General features: G+C 37.6%; 1 protein-coding gene across 33 annotated transcripts in view; it reads left to right on the top strand.

Annotated features, from left to right (window-relative positions):
- CAMK2D (calcium/calmodulin dependent protein kinase II delta) overlaps positions 1-20,532 on the top strand; it is a 309,080-nt gene that overhangs the window by 92,849 nt on the left and 195,699 nt on the right. For all 33 annotated transcript variants that reach the window (XR_015165941.1, XR_015165939.1, XR_015165940.1 and 30 more), the window contains one exon: positions 9,122-9,181. Coding sequence is in view for 26 of the 33 variants with exons in the window: in XM_086407229.1 (XP_086263355.1) it covers positions 9,122-9,181 (60 nt within the window). In the remaining 7 variants the exon portion in view is untranslated. Of the gene's footprint in view, positions 1-9,121; positions 9,182-20,532 lie in introns of those variants that run through there.

The following is a 20,532-nucleotide window of genomic DNA, read 5'->3' as shown; positions in this document are numbered from 1 at the left end:
GGACGAGTCCTGATCGTTGCCTTCTGTGGGGACTTTTCCTGGCTATCTGCCTGTTCTGGATACCACCCTTCTTTTCTTAGGCTTCTGGTTTGCTTCTCCTGATGGACTGCTGGCAATCCTCGCAGTACTAGAGCGATGCCCTAGAACACACGGCGAGTGATATTGCCGTCTTAGCAGAACCGTGGACACACAGGCAGGCAGGGGCACCCCCTTGAGAGGGAGACGGCAGTGCCATCTGAGCTTGTGGACCTCGGAGGAGAGCTGGCTGAGTCCACTTAGTGCTCTAAGGGTGCCATCGGGGCTTCCTGTCCACCCCCTTATCATCTGCAGGAAATCCACACTCCAGCGACAGTCTCCTGTTTAGAGCCCTGTGTCTGGGTTCTACACAGTTACACTCCCACTTCCCGTCCCAAGGGATAACAGCTCAGTTCAAATTCCTCAGCTGATTGGTTACCCACACCTAGTGAGAGGCTTACTAAGAGACTCCCCTAAGACTTCTGTTAGGTCTGAATGGAGTGTTCCCATCTCCTCACTATATTTTTGGTAGCTATGTAGATATTCTGTGTAATCAGATATTAAACATTTATATGAAAATATTTTGTGTAAGTTAATGTTTACTTTGCAGTTTTAAAAGGTCTATAACATTGCATTCTCATTTAAAATGCTGCTGAACAGAAGCCTGATAAGATAGGGATTTTTTTTTTTGGTCTTACATTTGCATAATTTTGTTTAAAGCATTATTTTCATAGCAGATAGAATGTCATGTCTCTGAATGAATACCATTATTGTGGTGGAAAAGGGAAGTTTTTCTCCTGGAGGGCAGCATTAGAATGGTTGTATCAGATTTCACTATTTATTCCTTTACAGATATAGCAAATAGGCGAAATATATCATCTACCAACTCCCTCTAAAATAATAATATATGATAAATTATTTATCAGAACAGCATTTATTTTGGATGTGTGAAATGGATGAAAGAATATCATTAGTTTATATGTAACTGGTTAATTTGTTTAAAAGTTTTACATTTATGCAAATAAATTTTCTTTTATTCTTTTTGTTGTTCAGTTGCTCAGTCATGTCCTACTCTTTGCGACCCCATGAACTGCACATTCCAAGCTTCCCTGTCCTTCACCATCTCTCAGAGTTTGCTCAAACTCATGTTCATAGAATCAGTGATGCCACTGACTGTATTCTTTATTTTGAGCTATTTAGAGTACAGCATGAATTTGAATAACTATGAGTTTTTGTCCATATTTTACCATATTGATTTTGTCTCTGTCTGACCATTGATATCAGTGGTTCTCTCACTATTTAAGTTATCAATGGCCTGAATAACATAATCATATGATTTTATGGAAAATCAATTTTTATATTAAAATACATGTAGAATGAATAATATTTGATGGAATTAGTATAGTTTTTCATGTATCTTTTAGAAATCTAATTCTTTTAAAGTTGGACAGATTTTTTTTTTAAATAATGATGGTATAATTTATTGATGTCCTACTTTTTTTTCCAGATGCTGTACCTGATGCTAGATATTTTATGCCCATTTGATAAACAATTTTTTGAGAGGTCTGGGAACTTTGACATCCAGTTGATAGTAAGTGGAAGAACCAGAGAGCAACTCTTGTCTGCTCTGCTCTAAAACCTGAGATCTTCCTCTCCCTCTGGGATATTAGTGGGCACAGAACTGATGGAGAGTGACCAATACCTGATGTCAGAAAGAATCTAGGTCAAGTGCAGAGTTTAAAAAATCAGTTTTATGGTGCAGATTAAAAATAGTCCAAAATAAAAGAGTGATGTGGAAGTATAGTGTTTAATTATGAGTTTAAAAATCCTTTTATTAAATGAATATGACAGCTTCAAATCCATATACATCATGCTCAGGTTTTGTAATGAAGTGAACCTTTAAATAGTTCCTTTTAACTTACAATGCAGTTTTAAATATGACCTACTTAAATGGACAGAATTTATTTTTCTACCAGAGGAAGGCCTCATTTAACGAGAAGTAATCTCTCTAACAAGAAAAATGTATTCAGAATGTAATTCCAAAACCTCCAGGAATAAGACTTCTATCTAAGTAACCACGTAACTAGTTCCAGAATCTGTATATTAGAGTCCATCTTTTATTCAGAGAAGATCTCTTCACGTGCTTACTGCCAGGTTATTTGTGATTGCTTTGTATTTTTATATCCTTGCTGGAGAAACTCAAAGCAATAAGAGATGGCAGCAGCAAAAAAAAAAAAAAAGTGTGAAGAACCAGAGAAACTGTAATGAACAGACGCAGGAGTGCACACTGTACAGTAGTTTACATAACAGGTTTCATCTACCTTCTGAGAGTGGAGAACCAGTCAGGCTTGGTTTTACAAGGAGAATAGGAGAGTCTCTTATTTGAGGCTGTAGTTTCTTAGAAACTGAACAAATGTGAAAAAAGTTGAGAATCAAGTTGGGCTGGTTGTAGTGCAGAAGCCAGAGAAGCAGGATTCAAATGGATAGATCTGAGGCACTGGTCTCCCACTGGAGCTCAGGGCCAAGGAAGAGCCAAGGAGACAGGAGTAGTGAAGGCCACAGCTTAGGATGGGAGTCCCGGAGGCCAGCAGAACAGAAAAGAGGGATGGAGCTGGATTTTAAACTTCCCACTTTCCTGGGCTTCGGGGGTGACCCCTGCTTAATTTTCATATAAGATTATTTTAAGGGTGACGATCTGTTTGTAGGGAGAAGGAACTGGAAGAGTTAAACCTTCTTGGGCGTAGCAGATCCATGCCTTCCTTAGGCTGTAGGTTTACACTCGTATGTGTGTTCGTGTGTGTGCCTGTGTGTGGTGGTGGGTGCATTTGGGGAAGGAGGTGGTAAGTGACTGATGATTAGAGACTGAGCTCAAGCCACTGCCCAAACCATCCTTTGGCATTGCCCATACTGCAACATGATTCCACACAGAGGGACAGGGCAGACAGGGATACAGGGCAGCTTCCTGTGGGTTTTCACACCTCAGCAGGCCTCTGAGGACGGCACTTAAATACAGCAGAATAATAACTAAAGCTAAAATGGTGACCCTCTGGTGTCAAAGATATTAAATTGTATCTCCTCAGTGTAAGAAAAAAGACTAACCCCCCCCTCCCCAATCAAGAGGTTAACCTTTTAAAACTTTGTCATTTTTGTGGGACAGTTACTTTTGAAATTTACTTCCTGATGAAAACTCATTCCCTGATGCTGCCAGATAAGTAAGTTGCTGCTCTATGTAGCTTTAGTAATACTCCTGTTGCTTTGTGAAGGTGATTCAAGGATAGCGCTTTAAGTTCACTTGTGATCAGTTATTTTGCATAAAGATTAAAATTTTATTTGAATCAGGAGTGAAGGATGTATTTCATTAGGTCCAAATTCAAATTTTTGACCTCACTTGAAATAAAATATCTGAAGCTTAAGTATTAAAAAGTACCTTAAAACTGGGAATAAATAACTACATTTTCTCAAAATTCTCAGAAACTTTTGTAATATCTAGAGTTCTCTGTACTGGGTAATACTAGTCCCCACTTACTCTGTGTCTAAACTAGACAATGATATATTTTCCTTCCAGCATTTTTATGTGATAGGTCTTCAACCATGTATTGCTAACATCATGTACCTTGTCACACCTGACAAGATTGCAGCCTGAAGGGTTATACGTTTATTCATATTGTGGACTTGAGCTTCAAAAGAAGAATAAAGCCAAACTATTATAGGTTGAGTACTTTAATAAATATTAAATGATAAATGAAGCTGGTTCTGCACTAGCTGCAGGGTGTGTGGATAATAAAAGAAAATCTTCAAATGGTGATATGTAGTATTATGGATATCTTTCTTGCCTTTTTTGATCTGTTTTTGCCTCTTACCATTGTAGTTGTAATTGCTGGGGATGAGGTAGGGTGTATAATTATTGTTGCCCCCTGAATGAGAAGTAAAGGAAATGTTAAATGTAAAACTAATTCTTCTCTTTAGCAGAATGAATACAGAAGTGTGCTTTTGGTAATAATAGGTGTTTAATGACTCCTCCTCACCTACCTACTCCCTTGAAAGTCACGAACTTGATGTTGAATGTGGAGCACACCAGGCAACACACATTTCCGTTTAATGAAAACTTTAGCTCAATCATCATGTTTGAGATGTCACAACATCTCCCAACGAAAGCGTGCAGAATGCCTTGCGACTCATAGGAGATCACTAAGTTATGTGATTGTATGGAAGAAAAAGTAAGTGAACGCGGGTAGCAGAAAGAGACTCATGAAACCTCAGTCCTCGTAGTCAGAGGTGGCACGCAGCCTCTAAGGTGGCCTTGACAACCTTACTTCCTGCTGTTCCTGCTCTTGTGTAACTATTTCCCCTTAAAAAGTAGGCCAGCTTAGTGACTTGCTTCTTTTTTTTTTTTTTTTTTAAATTGGAGCCTAATTACTTTACAATATTGTAATGGTTTTGCCATACATTGACATGGATCCACCACGGGTGTACATGTGTTTCCCCATCCTGAACCCCTCCCACCTCATCCCCCATCTCATCCCTGTGGGCTATCCCAGTGCACCAGCCCCAAGCACCATGTATCATGCATTGAACCTGGACTGGTGATCTGTTTCACATATGATAATATACACGTTTCAATGCTACCCTCTCAAATCATCCCACCCTCACCTTCTCCCACAGAGTCTAAAAGACTGTTCTATACATCTGTGTCTCTTTTGCTGTCTCGCATACAGGGTTATCGTTACCATTTTTTTTAATTCCATATATATGTGTTAGTATACTGTATTGGTGTTATTCTTTCTGACTTACTTCACTCTGTATAATAGGCTCCAGTTTCATCCACCTCATTAAAACTGATTCAAATGTATTCATTTTAATGGCTGAGTAATACTCCATTGTGTATATGTACCACAGCTTTCTTATCCATTCATCTGCTGATGGACATCTAGGTTGCTTCCATGTCCTGGCTATTATAAACAGTGCTGCAATGAACATTGGGGTACATGTGTGTCTTTCAGTTCTGGATTCCTTGGTGTGTATGCCCAGCAGTGGGATTGCTGGGTCGTATGGCAGCTCTATTTCCAGTTTTTTAAGGAATCTCCACATTGTTCTCCATAGTGGCTGTACTAGTTTGCATTCCCACCAACAGTGTAAGAGGGTTCCCCTTTCTCCACACCCTCTCCAGCATTGATTGCTTGTAGACTTTTGGATTGCAGCCATTCTGACTGGCGTGAAATGGTACCTCATTGTGGTTTTGATTTGTGTTTCTCTGATGAGTGATGTTGAGCATCTTTTCATGTGTTTGTTAGCCATCTGTATGTCTTCTTTGGAGAAATGTCTATTTAGTTCTTTGGCTCATTTTTTGATTGGGTCATTTATTTTTCTGGAATTGAGCTGCAGGAGGTGCTTGTATATTTTTGAGATTAATTATTTGTCAGTTGCTTCGTTTGCTGTTATTTTCTCCCATTCTGAAGGCTGCTTTTTAACCTTGCTTATAGTTTCCTTCATTGTGCAAAAGCTGACAAGTTTAATTAGGTCCGATTTGTTTATTTTTGCTTTTATTTCCCTTTCTGGGAGATGGGTCATAGAGGATTCTGCTGTGATTTATGTCAGAGTGTTTGCCTATGTTTTCCTCTAGGAGTTTTATAGTTTCTGGTCTTACGTTTAGATCTTTAATCCATTTTGAGTTTATTTTTGTGTATGATGTTAGAAAGTGTTCTAGTTTCATTCTTTTACAAGTGGTTGACCAGTTTGCCCAGCACCACTTGTTAAAGAGAGTGTCTTTTCTCCATTGTATATTCTTGCCTCCTTTGTCAAAGATAAGGTACGTGGATTTATCTCTGGGCTTTCTATTACTGACTTGCTTCTAACCGAGCACACATGGCAAGTGTGGTGGTTGTCACTTCATGATTAGGCTAGACGAGATAAGGACTTCCTTTTGCTAGCAGTTTCTTTCCTTTGGTGGCTTTGATGAAGCAAGTTGCCATGTTGGCATGTGGCAAGGAAGCGAGGGCAGCCTCCAGTCAGTGGCCAGCTAGGAAGCTGAGACCCTCAGCTCAGCAGCTCTTGGGGAACTAAATACTACCCCCGGCTATGGGCTTAGAAGCAGATCCTGCCCAGTCAAGATTCTCGATGGTACCCCAACCCTAGCTGATACCTTCATGGCATCTTGTGAGAAACCCTAAAACAGAGGGCTCACTTAAAATATGCCCATGTTCTGGGTACACAGAAAATGCAAGATTAAAAATATGTATTGTTTTAAGCTTCTAAGTTTGTAGTACTTTGTTTTATAGTGATGGAAAGCTAATACTTCTATTAGTTAGCTAGAGGCTGCCATAACAAAGTACCACAGTCTAAGTCTGAATGATAGAAATTTATTTACTCAAATTATGGAGGCTAGAAATCCAAGACCAAGGAATTGGCAGGGTTGGTCTCTTCTGAAGCCTCTCTGTGATTTGTAGATGTCCATCTTCTCCCTGTGACTTCACGTGGTCTTCCCTCTTGGCACGTCCGTGTCCTAAACTCATTTTCCTTTAAGGACACCAGTCATATTGCATTAGGGTCCACCCTTAATTACCTCATTTTAACTTAATTATTCCCTTTAAAAACAGCGTCTCCAAATACAGTCCCATTCTGAGGTACTAGAGGTTAGGAGTTCAACATAGGAATTTTACAGGGACACAATCAGCCCATAAGAATAGGCTATATAAAATTCTATGTTTATCTCTACAGCTAAAATTTGATACCACTCACTTATTGTCCATAAAGGTCTTTTGCTACCTCCTTCTTCATTTTCACATAATTGTAGGTGTATCAGATGATATATAGCTCACATAGTTTAGCATATGTGTTTCATTTTCCTGTCTCCATTACAAAAATTATAATTCCTATAAGCATATGCTTTCCATATGCTTTATGTGTATTACTTCTACAGTATTTAACATGGTGTTAGATGTGTCTTCAAAATCTAGTTTAACATTTTGTGTTCATTTGTATATGCTGGTGTAGAAAATCAGCACTTAAGCGCCTATTGATCCCAAAAGCACATCAAATTAAAGATTGGTTCAGGCAAGAGTTATCACTGAATGCTAAATATAGAGGGAAATTTTTATGAAGAGCAAGATGTTTTCATGATCTTAAAATGTCTTCCCACATACTTGTTAGTTACAAAAGAAAATTAAAAAGATAATTAAAGAAATTCAGCAGCACCTTGATCTGGTTATCATTACTTTTGAGGAGTGGTTGGACAGTGTGCACATCCAGATGTGAGAGCCTGAGAAGGATAATGTTCTAGCTGAGAACACATAGCCTTAATCAAATCATGAGCGATCATTTGACAAAACCAAACAACCAAAATGAGAAATATTCTCTTTAAAAAATAGACATGATGGTATTCTTCAGAAATGTCAGGTCACAAAAGATAAAGGGAAACTGCGGAAATATTCCAGATAAAGGAGCTAAAGAGAAGTGACACCTAAATGACATATTTGACCCTAGACTGGATCTTGCATTAAAAGGAGAAAAATGCTATAAGGGACATCCTTGGGTTAAATTGACAAAGTGGGAGTGTGAATGGTAAATTATTGTCTTATTGTTAAATTTGTGGAAGTTGATAACATACTATGATTGTAAGAGAATATTCACAATTCTTGGTAATGCACACTGAAATTTTAGGGGTAAAGGACCTTAATGTTTATTAACTTACCTTTAAATGGTTCATTTTTTTATAAACATTCGTATATATTTGTATATACATGTGTCAATTAGGTAAATATGTGTAGATACACATGACCATATACATGGAGGGCATGTAAAATTGTGTACAAAAAATGGGTAAGATGTTAATAATATATCTGAATAAACAGTACCTAGGATTTGGGGGAACTATTCTTGGTCCTTGAGTTTTCTGTAAGTTTCAGTTATTTCCTAATAAATGTTTAAAAATTAAATGCAGTCACTTATGTTAATATAATGGGTTCATTATTATATTAAGTGAATTTATAAATACCTGTTTAAAGTTTGTCTCAGTTTTATTGCTAATAAGCATTAATAGATCTAATCCACATAATCAAAAGCTTTGTTGGGGGGTTCCCAGATAATTTAAGAGTGTGAAGGGGTTCTGAGACCAGAGCGTGAGGACAGTGGCATAAGCTGTGTGGGTGGTTAGGTGGATGCCCCTCAGTCTCTCGAGGCTGTCTTGTGGCCCTACTTAGTGAGAGCAGATTGGTAGATGCCAGTAACTCATTTTATGGTCTTACACTTTCTCTGCCTTAGTTTTTGTACTTGTAAAGTAGGGATAATAAGATTGCCTGTCTTAGAGGGCTGTTGTAAGGTTTAAATCCGGTCTTTCAATAAGGACCACTCTACAATACTATTCTTACTGGCAGTGTGTGTTTCTGCTATGTTTTTGCTTCTCTGTCTGTTACTTATTTTGTGCTTTGGCTAGTGATTTTGGTTATAATTATGTGCATATGAACTACTATAAAGAAACCAAAGAAGAGTATCAGATAGTTTTTAAAATGCAAGTTTACAGTCATCTCTGTGCCCCTTCAAAGAAATGCTTAGGGATACAGAGAAGGGTGGAGACGAGCAAGCAGTTTGGTGTTTGGAGAGTCCATGATACATGGAAAAGTATCGTATGCCTAGGAAGCTGAACCAGAAATTCTGTGGAGTAGTTGATAGAAAGTATGTCTGGACAGGAAACACTTTGTTGTCAGGAATAAACTGTTACTAACCCTGTTTAGCACTGGTTCCATTGGCATTCTGATTGCTAGATAGATATCTTTTGTTTGAATGTGTATGTCCATATTGGCTTAAGTTGTTGTAACAGTATATACATAGGGTAATGATAAGAAAGAATGTTATTGTTTTGTGCCATTTTTACTGTTTTCCCCAGCTCAAATCTAAATTCAACACTGTTCTATACTGCAATCAAACTTCAAACCAATAAAAATATTTAGATTATTAAACTATTGTGTTTACCTAATTCCTAACTCAAATGACTTAAAAAAAGAAACCAAAATATAAATAAATATAAAGTCTTTATGTCATTTTAATATGTTGTTTATCATTGCTTCATCTTTTGGTGAAATGTAATTTATTTTTCTGTTTTTTTTTTTAATAGATCATCAGAAACTGGAAAGGGAAGCTAGAATCTGCCGTCTTTTGAAGCACCCCAATATTGGTAAGGAAATGTTTTCAGCATGTTTTAAATATTAAAATTTTACATAACATAATTTTACACAACTTAAGATATTTCATAAACTAGAATATTATTTTTAATTATTAATTAATAGGTTCCTAACTTTTGATATTGGTTACATTTGATTCTTCAGAGTTTTTGAAAGTTTTTCAAGAGGTAGCAGTTCTTTCTTACCAGCACGTTAGAAGTAATATAAGGTATTTTAGTTGAATAGTGCTTTTATGTATCTTTAACGATTCTTCAGCTGCTGCTACTTTATGGAGAGACAGAACTTAAGCCATTATGTTAGTCAGCTAAGCTACTTTTCACCTCTCCTGTAAAATGTTTACTTTGTAATCATTGATTCTATTCTAGAAACTAGTATAATTATTTTAGAATATTATCCCTCATGAATATAATAACATGATAATGTTCAAAATCGAAAAATAATTGAATGTAAGAGAAATAGAGGAAAGAAACAAAGGAAAGGAAAAGAAAATGCCACATTCTGTGACAATAGTTTTGATTATTTTTGAAAAATGTTACTGCCCCACTCTGTTGGTTTTACTGTCAGCCAAAACGTTTCTGATGTGGGAGAAGGGGAAGAGGGAGCCGCAGTGCAGTAAAAATAACAAAGTCATTCATTGACAAGATCTAAGTTTCTCTATTTTTATGTATAAAGCCATTCTGGCTCTGTTCCTTCCTTGAAGTTTTTAGTATCGTTCATTTTTGTAGGTACTTCTTAGGTTCTTGAGTAAATAGACACAAGTAAATCTGAAGCATTAACAAATTAGTGGCTGTCTAATAAGAGCCTTCTGGTTACAGAGAACAAAACAACTTCTGAAATGTGAATATGCCTTATTCTAAGTATTTTACCCTAATAAAAGTCTATGGCATTTCTTAACTGGATGGATTATTTTGCTAGGACTGTCATAACACCAAGTTCCACAGACTGGGTAACTTAGAGAAATATCTTTTGTCACAATTCTGGAAACAAAAAGTCTGAGAACAAGGTGTGGGGAGGCATGGATTCTTCTGAGACGTGCCTCCTTGACTTCTTGGTGGCTGTCATCTTATGTTTTTACATGATCTTCCTTCTGTATAATGTCTCTACTTTAATTTCTTCTTTAAGGGCACTGATCACATTGGATTAAGGTCCCTCCTAAAACCTCAATTACTTTTTTAAAGACCCTAGCTCCAAATATCCTCCCATTCTGGGGAACTGGGAGTTGGGACTTCAACATGAATTTTGGAGAGACACAATTCAGCTCATAATATTGACTAAAGAGGACTTATACAGTACAAACTGATTATAGTTCAAAGACTGTTTTTCTCACTCAGGTTTAAGGTAAATGAAATCGTAGTTTACTGAACTTGTTATTCATATGAAGGAAAGTTGTTTTTGCTTATTTGTTTTTAATAGGGATTCTTCTATGAAACTCAACTTCTGTAGATAATGAAAGTAGTTGCCTCCATTTCCTTTAGCAGACCAAAGATGAACCAAAGAAACCCAAAGTAAAACAAGAATGATTTTCATTTTGACTCCCGTACAGAATAGCCTTACCAAAAAAGGGGAAGCTATATACTGGGGAAAGTTCTAAAGTCTTGTGACATCGCGCCGTCAACACACTCGGACACAAAATAGCGTTTTCTCAAGGGTCCGTGGCAGCCAGTGTCCTTGGTCGCTGCACTTGAGGTTTTCTTCTCTCTCTCAGGTCTTTTGAACTTTCAGACCCGTTTCTAACCACAAGAGAGATTTCTAGTAATCCTGTACTTTAGCGTATAAATCATAGATATATTAAACTTCTAAGACATGATCTCAAAATTATTATAGAGTAGCAAATTCACTCATATCATTCATTTACTCAACAAATTAATATTTTGAGAATATAGTGAGAATACAGCAGTCTAATATTCCTCCCCTTGTGGAGCTTGCATTGCTGGGGTAGACAGACCACACATGGCGGACGTTAGGCTGTGTTAATTACTGGGAGAGAAAGCAGGGGAAAAGAAATTGGGTATGATGGGGAATTACATTTTAAAGGACTGATCAGGATGACTTATTAAGAATGAAATTTGATTGAAAACCTAAGAAACAGAAGGAGGCAAGTCTGCGGGAAGAGACTCTCTGGGAAAAGAAAGCTCTACAGGCAGAGGGAACAAACTGCCTTTGCAAACAGGCCCTGAGGCAGGCACTTGCTCCGTGGACTCCACCAAAGCTTTTTTTCCCCTGATTGGAGAAACGAGGATGAGTCGTTCGTTTTTATTTTATCTTAATTGATGGAGCTCCATGCTATGTAATGTGACAATGGTGCATTTACTCTTGTAATGACAAATGGTGAAACAACAAGAACAACAGTAATATAAAATGGTCAGGCACCACAGGCAAAGGTGTGCCCCGTAGATAGTTGCTACCGTGGACACCTGCTGTTGGACTGGCAGGTGGTCCTGTTGAGGTCGTTAACAGCTTCACAGGGATCTCTTGCTTACTTGCTACTCGTTCTGGAAGGAAAGACAGCGTTTGGCCTTTTCTTTTTCTAATGTGTTCATGTATTTCTTTGGTTGTGCTGGGTCTTAGTGGCTGTATGCAGGATCTCCATTCTTCATTGCGTATATGGGATCTCTTCAGCTGCAGCATATGGAATCTGGCTTGAACCCAGGCCCCCGGCCTTGGGAGCATGGAGTCTTAGCCACTGAACTACCAGGAAAGTCATAGCATTTGGTCTTGATTTCCTTGAAATAGATAATCTGGTATCTAAAGAATATGAGATTCTTATCCTCCTCTACTTCCTCTGTTCTATTATTTGCTTGGTTTTCTTAAATCTGTCAGGTTTTTTGAACTTCAAGGACGGAAATACTATTTCTGATGATTTTTTCCCCTGTGAAAATTGGCTTGGTGCATTTTTATTTTTGTGTGTCTTTCTCTTGGCCCAGAATCGATAATCTGAGGATTTACAGCAACTGAAATGTTGCTCCCAAAGAAACATATTAAACCAACTAAAAGTGGTCATTCACTAAACCACTTTTTCTTCAGCAGTTTTTTTTTTTTTCATGTTTTTTTGATTTTCAAAGTAATACACACATTTAGTAGATAATTTGGAAAACAATTATATAGGAAGAAGAAACCAGTGAGAACAACTTTTTAATATTTGTTCATGTCTGCCTTTTTATAATGCATCTTCTGTGTATGCTAATTTCCAGCATTCTCTTGTATACATTTCATTCCCCTTTAGACAAACCATGAAAATATAATTTTTAATTGTCAACAAAGTTTATTGAGTGGGAAGCTATCACCAGCCCATGTTCTAGGCTTAACATACTGGTAATTAAGCAGTGATCAAGAAAGATAATATCCCTGCTTTTCCCCAGGCTTGGAACCTCATGGAAGGAGAAAGGCCGTAAACAAATAAACCTTGGGAATAATGTCATGGGAACTGGTTCTCTGCAGAGAATTCAATTAGGGTAATTTGATACCAGGGCATTGGGTGGCTACTGTCAAAGAGAGACACAGCACACACAGTTAAAGTCAGTAGACAGATTTGATTCAGTATTACTGCAGTAGAAGAAAAAGCTGAGCTAAATTCTGATTTTAGCAAAGACAACTGGAGATTTTATGGCCAAGGAGTAAAATGAGGGGTCAGTGAGTGGAAAGTTATTAAGAAGAGCTATCAAAAGTAGGGGGGATTCTTGCTAAAGTGGCCTAGAATAACAAAATTCTTATTAAAGGCAGACTGAGGACTTAGATATCAAGGATAGATGGTGAAGAACTTGATCAGATTTCAAGGGTAAGCAAATACCAAAGGTGGGAGGATGACTTCCCGGGATTCTTTGCTAAAACTCACTCAGTTAGTTTGAGAACAGGACCTCAAAGTAAATGACCTAGTTGAAAAGAGGGCTTCAGTTCAGTTCACTCGCTCAGTCGTGTCCGACTCTTTGAGACCCCATGAATTGCAGCACGCCAGGCCTCACTGTCCATCACCAACTCCTGGAGTTCACTCAAACTCATGTCCATCGAGTCGGTGATGCCATCCAGCCATCTCATTCTCTGTTGTCCCCTTCTCCTCCTGTCCCCAATCCCTCCCAGCATCAGAGTCTTTTCCAATGAGTCAGCTCTTTGCATGAGGTGGCCAAAGTACTGGAATTTCAGCTTTAGCATCACTCCTTCCAAATAACACCCAGGACTGATCTCCTTTAGAATGGACTAATTGGATCTCCTTGCAGTCCAAGGGACTCTCAAGAGTCTTCTCCAACACCAAGGTTCAAAAGTATCAATTCTTCGGCGCTCAGCCTTCTTCATAGTCCAGCTCTCAGATGAGCCTAAACCTGGGTCGAGGAAAGAGTCTCTGTCATTACTTTAGAGTGGCTTGTCTGGCACAGTATGTATGCGGAGGTCACATTTAAAGTTATAGCTCCATGACGGGAAGAAGCCGTCATGGAAAAGCTCAGAGAGTAAGGACTGTGAGCAGAGGAGCTTCTCTTGTTGGGCGGGGTGTCAGGCTCCAGCGTGTGCCCTGTGCTGGGGGAACGAGAGGTGCCCTTAGATGAGTCAGAAGAATAGTAGTACCTGGTGGGAGGACTTTTAAACCAGGTTAGAGGGTTTGGGTTTTATTCTAAGTGCAATGGGAAGCCAAGTGAGAGGATCAAATCACAGACCGATTTGCTCTGTCTGTGGTGTGTGAAACGGGTTGTAGTCACCTAAGCAGAGTCAGAAATAATAGTGCTCCTCCAGTTCACCAAAATCCCGTTTTTATCACCCTAGTGCCCTTGGCTCCATTGTCTTGGGTAAGAATTGCAATAGCTCCAGCGTGGCGCCCTTCTCTGTGTGTGCCGTGTGGTCTCTGGAAAGCCCCATGCATGCTTTGACGCCACTAATTTGAAAGTAGAGGCAGTTTCCTCAGTAGCCCCATTGTTTCTCTGACCTTGAAGCAGCGCGTCAGTTTGTTTGAACAAACTGGAAGGATTATATTGATGGCTAACTCTAAACTGGCACCACAGCGTTGATGAAATTTGGAGAGATGGTCTGACCTCATGCTTCTGTTAATTAGCTTGTTTTTGATTGTTCATCTCTTATTTGAATAAAATGGCTTATTTTCTCTTGAGGTATGAAAAGATTTGTGGTAAGCCAGATAGTTTGAGCTACTTGTCAACGTATTTACTAAACCAGGGGAAAATGCCACTAAGGTAGTGAAATAAAATATTGATACTTAAGGTAATAGCTAAATCGTTCTCAAAGTGATTCTGTATTTCCATTGCTTTTGTGCTTGATCTTTGATCAGCATTATTACTGAGAAATTTATTGAAACCTGTAGTGAAGCCCAAATAATTAAAAACAGTAAGGAAAAACTAGGAAGAGAAGCAATATACTCATTAAATTCAGGTATACGAATCTGAAAAGAACTGGACTAGGGAAAGAAAAGAGAAAATATCAAGAGCTGATAAATTTGATGCCCTCAGTGAGAAAATGCCTACTTACAATCCTTTATTTCCGAGGAGATCAGTATTTGAGACAACTTTGTAGTTAGTGGTATGACAAGATTTTGTTACTGGGTTATCCCATTCTCTAAGGACTTGAATTTACCCTTTTTGTAGATGTTGGAAAGTGCAAGACAAGTTTTTGAAAGTTGGAAGGAACATTTCTGTTTGTAGAGGATCAGCATCACCTTTTAAGGGGAGCCTTTACTGACGAGGCTTAGCGAAGCCCAGTAGCCGGAGAGTCAATGGAAGGGATATGTGGCCTTTTCAAGTCTAGTCTGTGTTAGAGCCCTGGGACCCCACCTACAATGAGTTAACCTTCCTGAGATCATAATCTCTTCATGATTACGTCCTTTTTACTGTCTCTCATAGCCACGACCCTAGAACACATAAACACAGTCACTGATATGTCATTATAAAGTGCAATAGAAAATTAAAGATGTAGTATTAATGGAAAACTCTATAGACTTGTGGACCCCGCTTTATTCTACTTCTGTGCTGATCTGCTCTGTGAACTGCCAAAGCACGTTCTGTCTGCTCACTAACTTCTAGCTGTTTTCATTATAAAGAAGAGAAGATTTTGATCTTTTTATTTCCTTCTGAGAATTATTAGAATTAAATAAGGCATCTTGTCATTTTGGTGAGGAGTTAATAAACTTTGGAAGCTATTTAATGTAGATAAACAACTGAAAAAATTATTATGGAGCATCACTTACCAGAAACTACCTAATTAATCATTTTATTTTTTAATTGAGGTATAGTTAGTTTACCATATTGTTTTAGGTGTACAACATAGTGATTCACTTTTTCAAGGTTATATTCCCTTTATCGTTATTATGAAATATTGGCTGTATTCCCTGTGTTGTACAGTATATCATTGCAGCCTGTTTGCTTTATACAGAGTAGTTTGCACCTCTTGAAACCCTGTTGCTGTCACCCCCCTCACCCCACACTGTGACCACGCGTTTGTCTGTGTCTGAGTCTGTTTCTGTCTTGTTGTATTCACTGGTTTTATCTTTTAGATTTCATAATTAAGTGATATTATACAATCATTTCTTAATATTTAGTAATTTCTTCCTGAGAGGTATATGTTCTCAATAGTGGGAAAATATATTTCAAAATCTGTTGTGTATTATTTGTATGATATAAACTGTCTGTATATATATATCATATTATGTATAATATACATATTATACATAATCAGAATCAATATTGCAGTGAAAGAGCTCTCATAGGTTATCAGTACAAAGTCTTATTTTTTTCAACCATTAATGAAACTAACATTTTCTAAATCTATATGACTTAATCCAAAGTCACAGTTCTTTAATGACATTGACAAACTTAAATTGATCATACCCTCTATATACAGAGGTATTGGTGTTTAGGAACCTGATTTGTAGCAATATGCTTGAAAAGTCATTGTTATTTGTGTTTTCCTTTCTAGGAGAATTTTGATGATGTTTTTGGTTCAAATAAGTCTTCCCCTCATATAGGGTAAACTTTAAGTTTAAAAACTACCAATACTAATACAAGAAAAGAAAATTCAGTAAGTTTTGGTGAATATAAGTTATACCTTATATATTTGCCCGGGTATGAATCAGAAAGATACTCTGATTGAACGAGTTTTGTAATTTGACATATATAACAATACATGAAATTACATTCAATGACAGGTAGAAATTAAAGAATATATATAGACATTTCTTTCTATATAAGCAGTTTTCCCATGCCTGTGAGTGATGATTTATGGCATCGAGGGTATGTATAATTTCCTTTTCCTAAAATGTAAAACTGGAAGAGTCCTTAGGAATTATTTAAGCCCAATATAGAGTCTACAGATAGAGAGTGGAAGTTTTAGTAGGGAAATATGCCCAAGGTCCCTCACAGATCTCCAAAGAGATGATAAATGTACAACGTGCTTAGGACCTCATTGTGCATGTACTGTCTCTTCTTTTACTTGATCTTGGAGGTATGGTGTCATGCTGTAAAAGTAATATGTTAACCTCATTTTTAGATCTCCCTAGTCTTTTCAAAAAGTTGTTGGGTCAACTAGCATCCTTCTAATTTGTACAAGATAAAATTAATAGTCTCATGTTCTTATGTTTCTAACAAAATTTTACCTTTCCTCTTTCAGGTTTCTAGAATTTATAAGAAACCAATCCAATCACATTTCGTATAAGCTTAAATTCAGTAAATATTAATCTTTTTAAAAATATTTACTGATTTGTCTGTGCCAGGTCTGGTCTATATGTGGGATCTGGTTCCCTGATCAGGGGTCTAACCCCAGCCCCCTGTATTGGGAGCTTGGAGTCTTAGCCACGGGACCACTAGGGAGGTCCCAGCAAATACTAATCTTAGACATTCCCAGTAGTTAGCAGATGATTAGATTGCCTTACATGGCTATTGCTACAAGATTTTGGTTTTGAACCCTTTAAAAAGTCACATGGGGAAGAACAGCTCATGTAAGTAAACGTTGAATTGGTGTGCTGAGAAGACAAAATAAATGTTTTTGTGAATGACAGTCAAAAGTTTTTTTCAGTGTTGTGAGAAATTCAACAATGTTCCAAGCACATAATACTTAAGTAGTTTTTCTCTATGACCTCCTTCACTATTGGCAGTTAGGCCTAATATTCATGTTTGCAGTTACTCAAGAATATATCATTTTTATTGTTAACCAACTTTCTCCAGTAACTGTCCAACAGATAAAAGGTAATTTAACACTGTTCAATAATAAAAACCAAAGTACTCTTGGTTTATCTTCACCTTTTATTTGATTAGATCTCACTTCTTTTGCTTGATTATTTGGTGTGAAGGCTAAGTTACTTTTTAGAACGTCTTGCTGTCTGCAGAATTGATTATCCTCTTCTAACAAATGTAGCACAAACTTTTTTTTCTCCCACCAAATAAATATTTTCAAAAATACTCATTATCTATTAGCTTTTCCTCCCTCCTTGCCTCCTTTCCTTCCTTCCTTCCTTTTTGTTTATTTAATATGGCCAGTAATATACACTTTATAATTTTTGGTTGAAAGTTAAATTCATAATCTTTAAGAGTAAACATCTTATTTAGTAGAAAGATAAAATACTGGTGTAAAAACTCTAGATTCAAGATAATATTTTAGATTCTCTTTTAATTAGTGAGTTTGGATCTGAGTCCATTTGTTATTGGTTCCTATGTAAGTTATTTTTCCCATCCATCAAATGAAAAAGCCAGCTCCTGAGTTACACCAGAAGTAGCTGGATTGTGTATGAAATGATAGAGAAAACGGTCCTGTTACAAACGAAGGACAATTTGTGATTGAGACTTACTGGGTAGTACACGTTGATCTGTCAATGCATATTGTTTACCGGAACATATCTCCTGATTTTTCTTCTAAACCTATTCTGTCTCCTCCTTGTCCCATTTTCCCTAGTTTTGGGTCAGAGTCCCCTAACAGAGTACTGGAAGTTTGTGTTAGTTTCTCAGGCTCAGAATTAGACCCCAAGCTAAAACTTGAAAGAAAAATAATTCCAAGTATTACTTGCACCTTTTTCTTTGTTTGTTTTCCTGGGACTTGAGTTGGTTGGAATCATCTCCTCTCTCTGCCCTCACCACAGGCAAGAACAGTAGTCAGGAAGCCATGAAAAGAGCTCAGGAATCTTTTAATCACTTAAAAATCAGTGCTGTACTCCCTGTCTTCTGATAGCTTCGATAATAAAAATAAATTTAGGTATAGAAAGCTATTCTTTTAAGATTTGAAGATGGGCCGAATGAAAAGAAACATTCCAGTAAACTCTGTCACCAGAGTTACTAACAGAACTGTTGGCTGTGCTATCAGGCACTGGTCTGAGCACTCTCCATGCTCATGGTCTTTTAATCCACAGTACAAACACATGCCCTTCTTATCTCCATTTTACAGACCAGGAATCTAAAACCCAAAGAGATTACACAGTTTACCAAAGTCATACAGCTGTAAGCAGTCAAGCTGGAATTCAAGCCTGTAGATGCCACTGATACTCTCACAGTCCATGCTCTAACTTTGGATCACTCAAACTGTTGTTTAATAAGTAGAGAAAAGAAGCTCCAAGTTTTGTGAAGATTCATTAAAATAACAGTAGACTAAGACCTTTTCCTAGAGATATTGTGTAATTTTACTATTTATCTTTATTTCTAACCCCAGAGGGGAAATATCATCATGAGATTATTGAAACACTCATAGCAGATACAGATATTATGGAAATAATTTGATTTTCAGTTCAGTCGCTCAGTCATGTCCAACTCTTTGCGACCCCATGAATCGCAGCACGCCAGGACTCCCTGTCCGTCACCAACTCCCAGAGTTTACTCAGACTCATGTGTCGAGTTGGTGATATCATCCAGCCATCTCATCCTCTGTCGTCCCCTTCTCCTCCTGCCCCCAATCCCTCCCAGCATCAGAGTCTTTTCCAATGAGTCAACTCTTCGCATGAGGTGGCCAAAGTACTGGAGTTTCAGCTTTCGCAACATTCCTTCCAAAGAAATCCCAGGGCTGATCTCCTTCAGAATGGACTGGTTGGATCTCCTTGCAGTCCAAGGGACTCTCGAGAGTCTTCTCCAACACCACAGTTCAAAAGCATCAATTCTTCGGCGCTCAGCTTTCTTCACAGTCCAACTCTCACATCCATACATGGCCACTGGAAAAACCATAGCCTTGACTAGACGGACCTTTGTTGGCAAAGTAATGTCTCTGCTTTTGAATATGCTATCTAGGTTGGTCATAACTTTCCTTCCAAGGAGTAAGTGTCTTTTAATTTCATGGCTGCAGTCACCATCTACAGTGATTTTGGAGCCCAGAGAAATAAAGTCTGACACTGTTTCCACTGTTTCCCCATCTATTTGCCATGAAGTGATGGGACCAGATGCCATGATCTTCGTTTTCTGAATGTTGAGCTTTAAGCCAACTTTTTCACTCTCCTCTTTCACTTTCATCAAGAGGCTTTTGAGTTCCTCTTCACTTTCTGCCATAAGGGTGGTGTCATCTGCATATCTGAGGTGATTGATATTTCTCCCGGCAATCTTGATTCCAGCTTGTGCTTCTTCCAGCCCAGCATTTCTCATGATGTACTTTGCATATAAGTTAAATAAGCAGGGTGACAATATACAGCCTTGACATACCCCTTTTCCTGTTTGGAACCAGTCTATTGTTCCATGTCCAGTTCTAACTGTTGCTTCTGACCTGCATATAGGTTTCTGCAGAGGCAGGTCAGGTGGTCTGGTATTCCCATCTCTTTCATAATTTTCCACAGTTTATGTGATGCACATAGTCAAAGGCTTTGGCATAGTCAATAAAGCAGAAATAGATGATTTTCTGGAACTCTCTTGCTTTGATTTTACTGACAGTAATTTTTTATATCTTGGTGAAAAAAATTTTAATGGTCATTTTTGATCCTGTATTAATAATTTGCTTGCTGTGCCAGACAACCTTTTACTATAAATATCTGTCAGTAAACAATGAAAGTTAACAAACTAGCAGTGGTAGTTAAGGTGATGTGTAACAGGACAAAACAAACTTTAAAAAACTATTCTTTAAGTTGTAAAAAATGAATTAGAACAGGACATTTACAGGATGATGGATTCTAAGATCAGATGAATCCTCAAGTGGACATGTGTTTTAAAAAGCCAATGCTTATAACTTATTTTAATAGACTATATTCAGCAATAGTAATTTAGTTTTAAGATAACTTTTGAAAGTGCAGTTTAGAGTTCAAGTTTAACAGTTATTTCTACCATTTTATAATGCTTGCTGTGGTTTAGTTTGGTTTAAAAAAAAAAAAGTTGTCACTTTGGTAATGCTGTAATCTCATTCTCCTTAAGTTTGAAAATAGGGATTGGTTTTCTTTACAAATGCTCAAAGGTAGAGGTGT

The sequence above is a fragment of the Bos grunniens genome, chromosome 6, assembly GCF_055505025.1.
Source record: "Bos grunniens cultivar Pamir isolate PY7600 chromosome 6, Bosgru_T2T1.0, whole genome shotgun sequence".
NCBI classification, from domain to species: Eukaryota; Metazoa; Chordata; class Mammalia; order Artiodactyla; family Bovidae; genus Bos; species Bos grunniens.
This window is presented reverse-complemented; position numbering and strand designations above follow the sequence as displayed.